This window comes from Onychostoma macrolepis, chromosome 14 (genome assembly GCF_012432095.1).
Source record: "Onychostoma macrolepis isolate SWU-2019 chromosome 14, ASM1243209v1, whole genome shotgun sequence".
In the NCBI taxonomy this organism is placed as follows: domain Eukaryota; kingdom Metazoa; phylum Chordata; class Actinopteri; order Cypriniformes; family Cyprinidae; genus Onychostoma; species Onychostoma macrolepis.
In genome coordinates, this window is record NC_081168.1 from 28,575,589 (window position 1) to 28,588,216 (window position 12,628).

Genomic DNA, 12,628 nt, shown 5'->3' on the forward strand with positions numbered 1-12,628 from the left:
AAAATTTATCATTGTGCACACTGCAAGGGGTGAAAAGTAAAATAAAGGACAAAGGCAACAGCTAGCATGAAAAAGAAACATTCACAGTATTAAAAGTGGTAACCTGCAACTGTTACTATTGAATAGCTTTTTTTTTTTTTTTTTTTACCTGATTTAAACCATAAACTTTTGTTTTGTTGGTATAAATTAATGTAAGTTGTTCAGTGTTGTTAATATTTTTTACTTAAAACCAGTTAATTTAGATGTCACCATTAGGTTACCATTCAATTCGGTGTAGAAATTAGGGTGCATAAAGTCACAAGACCATTTTTCACATTTTCATAATAGATTCAATACACTGTTTTTGGCCAGTGGCTCAGACCCCTGCTACCCACAATCCACAGCATTCATCACTTTCACAAATACATGCACATTTCCGTAATTTGTTGTGGCGAAAGTACATGCCGAGAACAAAAATATGGATGTAATGTTGCATAACATCGCTGATAAACTGCTGAAAAAGTAAACAGAGCACATGATAATGTATTGGTGTTTCAGTAACGGGCATTTCCCTGATTTAAGTCCAGCCCTGATTACACACTGACACAATGTTGCCCAATAAGTTTTACTCCAGATATAAGCTCGGATGGGAGATAAAAGCTGAACAGAAGAGAGAAATCTTCATCAGACTTCATCAACGAACAGCTGAAAACTCAGAGCCATGCTGCGCTTCATTTTCTTCCTGATGTGTCTTTTGCAGTTAAGGCACACAAGTAAGTGGGCTATGATTACGAATGTTGATATGATTTTTTCCCCCCCTGAAATGTGGAACTGCATTTAATTCTAATTTTAATGTGAACGCTCATGATAAGCTGATTAGCTTCTAAATGTTTCAGTTCATCTGTGTCTTGTTTCTGCAGTGCTGAGTGTTATGGGAGCTGTCACTCCAAAACCAATTATCATAAATGGCACCTACTTAAACCCAGAATTAGGCAAGTATCATGCTAGGTTGAGGACCCTCGCTCGCAGCTGCCTGGATATCAAAGAGAAATATGGCGCTTCGCAGGGTAAGCACTCGAAGTTTCATTTGTTAGGTTTTATTCAAAGTTTTATTTTTAAAGCCATTCTGAAACACAGCACCAAAAATGTATGTTTCTTATGATCTTTTTCATTGAAAAGCTTGTGCTTCAGTGCTTGAAATTAGGTTTGTAGACCACCGGTCAAAAGTTTGGAATAATCAAGAGTTTTCAGTTTTTGAAAGAAGTCTCTCATGCTCACTAAGGCTGCATTCCTTTGATACAGTAAAAAGAGTAATATGGTGAAATATTATTTCAATTTAAGATAACAGTTTTTTTATTTGAATATATTTTAAAAAGTAATTTATTTCTGTGGTCAAAGCTGAATTTTCAGCATCATTACTCCAGTCTTCAGTGTTATCAATCATGCTGATTAGCTGCTCAAAAAACATTTCTTATTATTATCAATGTTGAAAACAGCTTTTTAACAAAAATAAATTGAATGGATAAATAAATAAATCCTTCTTACTTTTTAATGGATGATTTGGACAGGATATAGTATGAAAATTATTGAACGGTATTGACCTGTATACAATATTTTTTTTTTCAGTCACTACATAATTCCTATATTTTCATTTGTGTTATTTGATTACTTATTTTGATATGATGATTTTATCATTATTATTATAAAATGTGTCCAAATGTAAGGACATTAGCAAGCTTTCAGTCAAGTTACACGAATACTTCTCTTTATTAAAGTGAAATCTGGGGTTTTTCCCCAATTTCTCCTCAGACGGCATGTACATCCTGACAACAGAGAGCGGTACATACTACCAGACTTTCTGTGACATGACCACAGCCGGCGGTGGCTGGACTCTGGTGGCCAGTGTCCATGAAAACAATATCAATGGGAAGTGCTCTCTTGGTGATCGCTGGTCGAGCCAGCAGGGAAACGACCGAAACCTGCCTGAAGGAGATGAAACATGGTCAAACACTGTTACATTCGGCAGCGCGGCGGCCTCTACTAGTGACGACTACAAGGTACATTGCCACACAAAACCTCAGCCCACCACTGAGAGGATAATAATGCCTTAAATCTGACGACTCAATACTGTCATATCCCACAGAATCCTGGGTACTACGACATCTCTGCACAAGACGTGTCAGTGTGGCATGTTCCCAATAAGGAGCAGCTGAAGAGCTGGACGTCTTCTGCTATCCTGCGCTACCATACAGAAAGCCAGTTCCTCACAGAGCATGGTGGAAACCTTTACCACTTATTCAAGGTGAAACACACCATTCTTACATAAAATTCAACATGCACTTATGTACTTCTACTTTCAAGAGGATGTGCATACTGAAATAAAAGTGCAGATACACTCTTAAAAATAAAGGTGCTTCAAAAGGTAGATGCCAAGCGATGCCATAGAAGAACCATTTTTGGTTCCACAAAGAACCATTCAGTCAAAGGTTCTTTAAAGAATCATCTCTTTCTCTGAAGAACCTTCTTTCACCACAAAGAACCTTTTGTGAAACAGAAAAGTTCTTCAGATGCTGAAGGTTCTTTATTGAACCATTTAGTCAAAAAGGTTATTCTATGGCATCGTGAAGCACCTTTATTTTTAAGAGTGCACCTACAGTCTCAATAAACTGAGATATATAAAAAAAAAACATCACTGATCACTGACAAGGAATTATCTAGTATCTTGTGGAATCAAGAAACAGCAAAAATGCAAAAATTATCAAACTATTGTTTTGGCCAGCAAATTGCCTTAATGCATTATAAAAGTAGTTTTAATGCACTAATTATGCCTTGTAATGCACTTTATAATGCATTGTAAGATCACAAGAATAATTGAAACCACAGTTATATAATACATTATAATATTTATCTATTCATTGTTACACCTTTAGAAAGTGCAATGCATACAAGGCTTTAAGTAAAGTATGCATAAGTTGTTTTTTTCTCTCTTAACTTTTATAAAACCACAAAAATGAAACTTTAAGTTGAACACTTTAATTAAAAATGAAATGTTTTGACATTTTACATGACTATTTGAACAGAAATACCCTGTGAAGTTTGGAGCAGGACAGTGTAAGAGCGATATGGGACCCAGCAGTCCGGTGGTGTATGATGCTGGAGACAAAGATTCAACTGCAAACTTATATGGACCGTCTGCTGGAAGTAGGCTATTGAACTCTATATTGCATTAAAGAAATTCATGTAGAGAACATGCATATGCATACTGGGTACAAACCGTGTTTGTTCTGTTTATCTCAGAGGAGTTTGAGTCTGGCTTCATCGCCTTCAGAATGTTTAACGCCGATCAAGCAGCCGTAGCCATGTGCTCTGGAGTTAAACCTACTGAATGCAATCCTCAACATGTAAGTCATGCTTTTGTCAGCATCTGTCAGTGTTTTTAGTCTAAACGAATCACATTACAAATGTATCAGACTGATGTAAGTGTGTTTTGCAGTATTGCATTGGTGGAGGAGGATTTTTCCCGGAGCGTAAGCAGTGTGGAGACTTCACCGCTCTGGAGCAAGCATCTAAACATCTCACTCAGTCCGCCGTGCTGCTCTTCTATCGTTAATGTCAAACATCAAACATCAGCACGAGCATCTCTCAGTGTTGTTTACAGTAAATCACATGCTGAGCTGAACTGTGCATGTACAAAGTTGTTAAAATATAATTTCCTGTTTGACGTATGAATCTTTATATCAATAAACCTCTGCAAAAAATATGTTTCCATAGTTACGTTTTAATACAACTATTTTAGCACTAAATGAGTGACAGGAGTCAAACTGTATATTTATGAGCAATTCATTCAGCTGTTCAGATGTTGTTAGGTTAGATGAGTTTAGTTTAACTGCCAAAATTGAGATCAAATTCATCATTTCCACTTTTTAATGTGCTGTAATTTTGGCACGTCCTGTGGGATCCTCCAGCGTTTGGCCGACAACCTGCTGATAGATGCTGTAACTATTATCAAGGAAATTCATTATTTTATAAAAACACTGTTCTTCATTGACAGAAATGCTAATGTACACTGATAAAAAGTTGCAGCAGCTAAACACATGGATCAGACCTTTATTTAACCTATCAAAAAAAAAGGTGTTTTTAGTAAACCATCTCTAAAACTTCACTCATACACGGGTAATACTTTAATATCATGTTCAGAAGAGCCTGCAAACAAACTGCAAAAACAACTGCGTTTTATTATAACACTTTCCAGTTGAATGTTCAGTTATTGTGGCTTCAAGCTTCTTCCGCTGCACATATAGCAGCCTGACTTTCTTTTCTTTATTTACTAATTTACTAATTCTTTGTTTACTAATAATATTAGTAATATGATGCAAACACACAAAGACAATGACAATTATGCAGATTTTCATATTTATTTTGTCTTATTTTTGTTTTTGTCATAAATAAATGGTTCACAGGTGTCTACAGGTGTGCATTCACTGGTAAGGTTTAAAACTCAAGAATGAATGCTTTACTGCTGTCCACCCATGGCTATGATTCAACTAATATTGGAATTAAATGATTCATTATGAATAAATAAGTTATGGTCACTGTTTTTTTTGCATCATAGCCTGAAGTCTCGAGATCTTAAGATCTTAATTAATCTTGAAATCTAAACTAATCAAATTTTATGATTCAAATAAGTATGTATAAGATTTTTAATTCAGCATTTATGACATGTGAGTCACTAACACACAGGTATTTAAAATTATGCAGTCATTACTGCCTATCAGTGGTTTTAATGCATTTGTAAAGGCAAGTAAGTAATTAATTGCACACTTTTATAAACACTTTACGAAGGGAACTTTAATATAAAGTGTTACTGATACATAAATATGCTAATGAATGAACTCCTTGTTCAAGCTCTTGTTCTGTCCAGGCTGAACTATTGCAATGTTCTCCCAGCCAGTTCTATCAAACCATTACAATTAATCCAGAACGTGGCTGCAAGATTAATTTTTAATGAGCTGAAAAGAATGCAGGTCACACCTCTGTTTATCAATTTGCACTGGCTACCAATAGCTGCTCACATAAAATTCAAGGAATTAATGTTTGCCTACAAAACCACCACTAGCTCTGCACCCCTTTACCTAAATTCATTACTTCAGACTTATGTGCCTCTAGAAGCTTGCGTTCTGCAAGTGAACGTCACTTTATTGTGCCATCCCAAAGAGGCACAAAATCACTTTCACTGACTTTCACATGAACTGTTCCCTCCTGGTGGAATGACCTGCCCAACTCAATCCCAGCAGCTGAGCCCTTAGCCATCTTCAAGAATCGACTAAAAACACATCTCTTCCATCTTTATTTGACCCTTTAACTCTAGCTCTCTCTATTCTAATTCTATTCTTAAAAAAACGTGTCCCTTTTAGACTTGCACTCTATTCATTTACTAACTGCTTGTTTTCTTTAAAAAAAAATTTTTTTCTAATCTTTTTGTATTCTATCTGTTTTCTTTTTATTTATTATACAATTAACAAAAGCAAAAAAGGCCTCTAACACTAGCTTACTCTATTCTTTTTCTATTCTGTTTTCTTTTTATTTATTATATAATAAAAAAAAATCAACCTTGCAACGTGTACTGTGTTAAGCTAACTGAGACTTGTTATAGCACTTGCGTATCATTGCTCTTTTGTTGATTTTGATTGCTACCATTGTCCTCATTTGTAAGTCGCTTTGGATAAAAGCGGCTGCTAAATGACTAAATTTAATGTAAATGTAAACATGTTTACAGCTAATTTATACTTCAACGTCCCTGTAGAGAAACTGATATTAAGTTTTTGCTCTGTCCTTGTAGTAATACAGATGTATATTCTCTTTCACTGACTCACACACACACACACAGACCTACAGCCTCCACACACCCCTTCTGCATCCTTGAACGCGTTTCCTGCAACAGGAAGCAGCAAAAATCCCATATGATTTTTTTCCTGTTGGCCAAAACACAACTTCCTCTCCAAGCGGCCAGGTCAGTTGAAATCAGTATGAAGCTGGAGAACGTGCACCTGTGTGTTCAAGCGAAAACGAGAGAGAAAGAGAGAGACAATGAAGTATGAATGGCTCCTCTGGGGCTGCTGAGATTATCGCTCTATTGGTTCTCACACAGTACTTTAAAAATCTCACATTGGTGAGTAAAATAAATAAATAAACCAGACACTGTATAAATTGATTGAATTATGTTTTACGAGTAAAACAGTCTTTCTACATAAAAATTTCACATTTAATTAACCATGCTACTTTGTAATTATTTGTGAAATTTACTAGTGAAAACTATTCCAAAGCCATTTATCAGAGTGCAGCATTTGCAGTATGTTCAGTGGTTTGTATCAGTTTAATTACAGTTAATTCACAATTACATATTATTCCATTAATATAAGAACATTTGGGTCTTATAGTGTCACACAGTATAGAAAACCTATTTGATTTAGGCGTTCGCTCACTTGGGTCACACTGGTATATTGAAAGCGGGCAGCAGCTGAGGACAGCTACAGGAAATGAGAGCTTTCAGCATCACCGAGTGGCGACATGACACCTTTAACAAGCCGCTCTCTGCATCCTGTTGCTGATAAGACTGAGCCAAGAGAAACAATAAATTACACTAAACCACATCTCTACACACACTGGCACTGGAGGGTGTGTTAGCTTCTTTAAGTGCAATTTGTCAAGCTAAACTACTAATAATTTCAAGTACACTAGTCAACATTTAAAGTGGATCAAAACCTTTCATTAAAGTTGTCCTAAAACCTAAAAGTTCTTGTCTTAGGACAGCTTTGATGAACTTTTTTGATCCACTCCAAATGTTGACTACTATAGTTCAACCATAGTAGTGCATAGACATCATGATTGCATGAACTAGTTTTTCTGCATCAGAAATAAATTACGTATTTCATAATTTTGCAGTGTTGCTAAGATGGAAGAAGGCCTGAAACCTGAGTGCAATTCTTTATAGATACAAAATATCTGCAAAAAGGAGCATGGTTGATAGGTAGGTGGCCAAATCACTATGATCCAGTTGTGATTTCCATAGGTTTTTTGGGACATGTAGAAATTTTTAAGAGATTTACCTGCTAGGAAGCAACTCTTAACTCCGTAGCTTAGTGGAAAATAAAGTTGCATCCCAAATGATGCATTATACACTATACAGTGCTGTGAAAAGGTTTTTGCCGCCTTTCAGTTTTTAAAATTTTTTGCATATTTGTCACACTTAAAAGATTCAGATCATCAAACAAATTTTAATATTACACAAAGATAATGCAAGTAAATACAAAATGCAGTTTTTAAATGATGATTTCATTTATTAAGGGAAAAAAGCTGTCCAAACCTACCTGGCCGTACGTGAAAAAATGATTGCCCCCTCCTATTAAATCATGAAAGAACTGTGATTAACCACATTATTTTAGAAAGCTGAGTTAAATTTCACTAGCCAAACCCAGGCCTGATTACTGCCAGACCTGTTGAATCAAGAAATTACTTAAAAAGAACCTGTCTGACAAAGTGAAGCATGTTTAAGGAGCAACACATCTTAAGAAATGCAAGAACAGATGAGAAACAAAATAGTTTACATGTATCAGTCTGGAAAGGGTTATAAAGCCATTTCTAAGGCTTTGGGACTCCAGCAAACCATGGTCAGAGCCATTATCCACAAATGGAGAAGACTTGGAACAGTGGTGAACCTTCCCAGGAGTGGCCGGCCTACCAAAATTACTCCAAGAGCACAAAGACGACTCCTCCAGAAGGTCATAAAAGAACCCAGAACAACATCTAAAGAACTGCAGGCCAGCACTCGCCTCTGGCTTGCTCAGTTGGGGACACTTAATTTCTAGCGATTATCGCCGATTTGATTGCACAGATACTATTTAAACTAAACTGAGTTAGAAAATGACATCTCTGAATTCAATAATGAAATGCCTTTAACTGAAAATTGAGTGTTTAATCTTATCATTATACATTACTGACACTCTATCCTCCAATTTGATACTGTTAAGTGCTTTGACACAATCTGTATTGTAAAAGCGCTATATAAATAAAGGTGACTTGACTTGACTTGCCTCAATTAAGGTCAGTGTTCATGATTCAACAATAAGAAACTGGGCAAAAACAGCATCCATGGGAGAGTTCCAAGGCAAAAGTCATTGCTGACCAAAAAGAACACACAGGCTAGTCTCACATTTGCCAAAAAAATATCTTGATCATCCCCAAGACTTTTGGGCAAATATTCTGTGGACAAAATTTGAACTTTTTGGAAGGTGTGTGTCCGTTACATCTGGCGTAAAACCAACACAGCATTTCATAAAAAGAACATCATACCAACAGTCAAACATGGTGGTGGTAGTGTGATGGTCTGAGGCTTTGCAACTTCAGAACCTGCATGACTTGCCATAATTGATGGAACCATGAATTCTGCACTCTATCAGAAAATCCTGAAGGAGAATGTCCGGCCATCAGTTTGTGACCTTTGTGACAGAACAATGATCCCAAACACAGCAGCAAGTCCACCTCTGAATGGCTCAAGAAAAACAAAATGAAGGTTTTGGAGTGGCCAAGTCAAAGTCCAGACTTTAATCCGATTGAGATGCTGTGGCATGACCTTAAACAGTCCATTCATGCTCGAAAACCCTCCAATGTGGCTGAATTAAAACAATTCTGCAAAGAAGAGTGGGCCAAAATTCCTCCACAGCGATGTGAAAGACTCATTGCCAGTTATCGCAAACGCTTGATTGCAGTTGTTGCTGCAAAGGGTGGCACAACCAGTTATTAGATTTAAGGGGCAATTACTTTTTCATGTAGTGCCAGGCAGGTTTGGACAGTTTTTTTCCCTTAATAAATGAAATACTTATTTCAAAACTGCATTTTGTATTTACTCTGGTTATCTTTGTGTAATATTCAGATTTGTTTGATGATCTGAATCATTCAAGTGTGACAAATATGCAAAAAATGTAAAAAAACAGGAAGCGGGCAAAAACTTTTTCACACACTGTACTTATTCATGCACAGTGTACTCAACCACATAGTGTATGAATTATATAAGGTTATTTTGTCAATAATTAAGTGCATCATCCAGATAAAGTGCAATTTTTCTTTTTTGGAATTATCAGTTTAAATACATTACTATTTATATGCCACAGAATAGTGCATAAGTATGTGAATTGGGGTGCACCTTAAGAGAGAAAAATCATACGCCATTTAAGATTTTTATGCATTTGAGAAGCAACTAAGTTACCTTAAACGGATGTGGTGAAAGACAAAATTTGAAATTCACTATAACATTTATAAAGACAGCCAGCCTTCATGCTTTCAGTGTGGAACTAGACACAGCTAGACAGACCTTCGTCTCAAACCTTATACACAGTAACTCAAACGACCCACACACTCTTTTTGCTACTGCTAAGAGACTAATAACCCCCAAGTCAGATTAATGCTCTCAGACAGCAAAGGCAAAGAGTTTGCTTCCTTCTTTTCTGAGAAGATCAATAATATCAGAAAGGTGATCAGCACATCCTCAAGTTGTGCAGAGGTCAGACAGATCTAGCCACAATTTCAGAAAGCAGTTACTATGTCTGATTTCCAAGCAACTGAAACAACACAGCATCTTAAAACATCAGCCTGCTGCCTTAACACACTTCCCACGTTTTTTCAAAAGTGTGTTTAACTGTTTAGAAGCTGAGCTCTTAGAAGTGGTAAATGTGTTCTCCAAATTCCCTGAAAAATGCGGTTGTTCAGCCCCGTCTGAAACTATAGACCATTATCAAGTCTTGGAGAAACTAGTTCATGCCTTTATCACCAGCAGGATGGACTATTGTAATGGGGTCCTCACCCTTCCCAAAAAGACCATTAGACAGCTGAAGATCATACAGAACGCTGCTTTGCTTTTAGCACCCGCAGTTGGAACCAGCTTCCAGAAGAGATCAGTTGTGCTAAAAGAATAGCCACATTTAAAACTAGACTCAGAAACATCTGTTTAGCTGTGCATTTACCGAATGAGCACTGTGCTATGAACGAATGATCGCACCGTATTTTATGTATCAGCATTTTTCATTATTAACTGTTTTAATTCATTTATTGAATACATTTTTTGATCATGTTTTATTGTTGCGATTATTTTATATATTTTTTAAATTTATTTTATGTAAAGCACTGAATTACCATTGTTTATGAAATGTGCTACATGAACTTGCTTTGCCCAAAACTGGGTTATTCTGAAAATAGCTGTGCCTATTTTTTTTCTTTATCCTTTCTTAGAAAAAATATCCTGCTGAACATTTTTTTAACAGAGCTAGAGTGCTGTTGTTTCTAAATATGAGTACAGTGTAATTGGGTTGTAGGCACGAGACTGCAGGTAATCACAGTCGTGCAGACATTCAGATCAACAGCACAATTTCGAGTGGGATATTGCACTGTTCAATAAACAAAAAGTTAATTAAGGAAAAAATGTTGTATTGTGAATAGTCATGACTATTTACAGGTGCTGGTAATATAATTAGAATATCATCAAAAAGTTGATTTATTTCACTAATTCCATTCAAAAAATTTAACTTGTATATTATATTCATTCATTACACACAGACTGATATATTTCAAATGTTTATTTATTTTAACTTTGATGATTAGAGCTTACAGCTCATGAAAGTCAAAAATCAGTATCTCAAAATATTAGAATATTACTTAAGACCGATACAAAGAAAGGATTTTTAGAAATCTTGGCCAACTGAAAAGTATGAAAATGAAAAGTATGAGCATGTACAGCACTCAATACTTAGTTGGGGCTCCTTTTGCCTGAATTACTGCAGCAATGCGGCGTGGCATGGAGTCGATCAGTCTGTGGCACTGCTCAGGTGTTATGAGAGCCCAGGTTGCTCTGATAGTGGCCTTCAGCTCATCTGCATTGTTGGGTCTGGTGTCTCTCATCTTCCTCTTGACAATACCCCACAGATTCTCTATGGGGTTCAGGTCAGGCGAGTTTGCTGGCCAATCAAGCACAGTAACACTATGGTCATTGAACCAGCTTTTGGTACCTTTGGCAGTGTGGGCAGGTGCCAAGTCCTGCTGGAAAATGAAATCAGCATCTCCATAAAGCTTGTCAGCAGAAGGAAGCATGAAGTGCTCTAAAATTTCCTGGTAGATGGCTGCGTTGACTGTGGACTTCAGAAAACACAGTGGACCAACACCAGCAGATGACATGGCAGCCCAAATCATCACTGACTGTGGAAACTTCACACTGGACTTCAAGCAACATGGATTCTGTGCCTCTCCACTCTTCCTCCAGACTCTGGGACATTGATTTCCAAATGAAATGCAAAATTTACTTTCATCTGAAAAGAGGACTTTGGACCACTGAGGAACAGTCCAGTTCTTTTTCTCCACAGCCCAGGTAAGATGCTTCTGATGTTGTCTCTGGTTCAGAAGTGGCTTGGTAGCCCTTTTCCTGAAGACGTCTGAGTGTGGTGACTCTTGATGCACTGACTCCAGCTTCAGTTCTCTCCTTGTGAAGCTCTCACTAGTGTTTGAATCGGCTTTGCTTGACTGTATTCTCAAGCTTGCGGTCATCCCTGTTGCTTGTGCACCTTTTCCTACCCAAATTCTTCCTTCCAGTCAACTTTGCATTTAATATGCTTTGATACAGCACTCTGTAAACAGCCACACCTTTCAGTAATGACCTTCTGTGACTTACCCTCTTTGTGGAGGCGTCAATGTTCGTCTTCTGGATCATTGCCAAGTCAGCAGTCTTCCATTATTGTGGTTTCAAAGAACAAGAGATACCCAGAATTTATACTGTAGGGATGGTCATTTATTCAAACTCAAATGTAAATATTCTAATATTTTGAGATACTGATTTTTGACTTTCATGAGCTGTAAGCTCTAATCATCAAAATTAAAAGAAATAAACATTTGAAATATATCAGTCTGTGTGTAATGAATGAATATAATATACAAGTTTCACTTTTTGAATGGAATTAGTGAAATAAATCAACTTTTTGATGATATTCTAATTATATGACCAGCACCTGTATATTCACACCCACAGCTTTCAAGAAGCAGAGGAAGACCCGCAAGCACTTAACCACCCAACCCTTAAACCAATGCACTTATACACTCACAAAAAAAAATAATAATAATTATCTAAAATTTGAATTAGTAGTGTTAACATGTGACCAGTGGATCTAGTTGCTCATGACACCACTGTTGTATAAAAAAACAAATAAATCTCTGTGGTAATATTGCAGCACACTTTATACACATGAAGGGTTTACAGCATGATGCCACACGGTTTCATTTAGCTGCTTTAGACAGTGGCAAAATCACACAGATGTGCAGCACACTGCTCTCTCTTTAATGTCACTTGAAAGCCTTTATTTCCTTCAGTTTCTCCTTAATAACAGACACATGTTCACTATTACCTCCAGCTCGAGCTTTCTGAACACATGTCAACATCCGTTCAGGGAGAAGCTTTTGAATGCAGGTCTAATTTTAGCAGCACATGCAGTTGCTGACTTTGCCATCGAGTTCCAATACAAACTGGACTGGGGGAATAACAATAATTCTTTTAAGAGCACGACCAAGGAATCTATTCATTTGTTTGACTGAAGAATTTCATTTGAAATGATTTCAT

The 12,628-nt window shown here is 36.7% G+C and overlaps 1 protein-coding gene across 1 annotated transcript; it reads left to right on the forward strand.

Moving 5' to 3' along the window:
- The first annotated feature begins 607 nt into the window (after positions 1–607).
- itln3 (intelectin 3) lies at positions 608–3,751 on the forward strand. The gene is made up of 7 exons (XM_058798075.1): positions 608–752; positions 900–1,046; positions 1,789–2,036; positions 2,123–2,281; positions 3,060–3,180; positions 3,277–3,380; positions 3,473–3,751. The coding sequence occupies exons 1-7, from the start codon at positions 701–703 to the stop codon at positions 3,587–3,589; spliced, it is 948 nt and encodes a 315-aa protein (XP_058654058.1). The 5' UTR covers positions 608–700; the 3' UTR covers positions 3,590–3,751.
- The last annotated feature ends 8,877 nt before the right edge of the window (positions 3,752–12,628 follow it).

Coding starts and splice junctions, on each gene's coding strand:
- itln3 (XM_058798075.1), top strand. CDS start 701: ATGCTGCGCTTCATTTTCTTCCTGATGTGTCTTTTGCAGTTAAGGCAC. Junction 1,047..1,788: donor GAAATATGGCGCTTCGCAGG/GTAAGCACTCGA, acceptor ATTTCTCCTCAG/ACGGCATGTACATCCTGACA. Junction 3,181..3,276: donor ATATGGACCGTCTGCTGGAA/GTAGGCTATTGA, acceptor TGTTTATCTCAG/AGGAGTTTGAGTCTGGCTTC.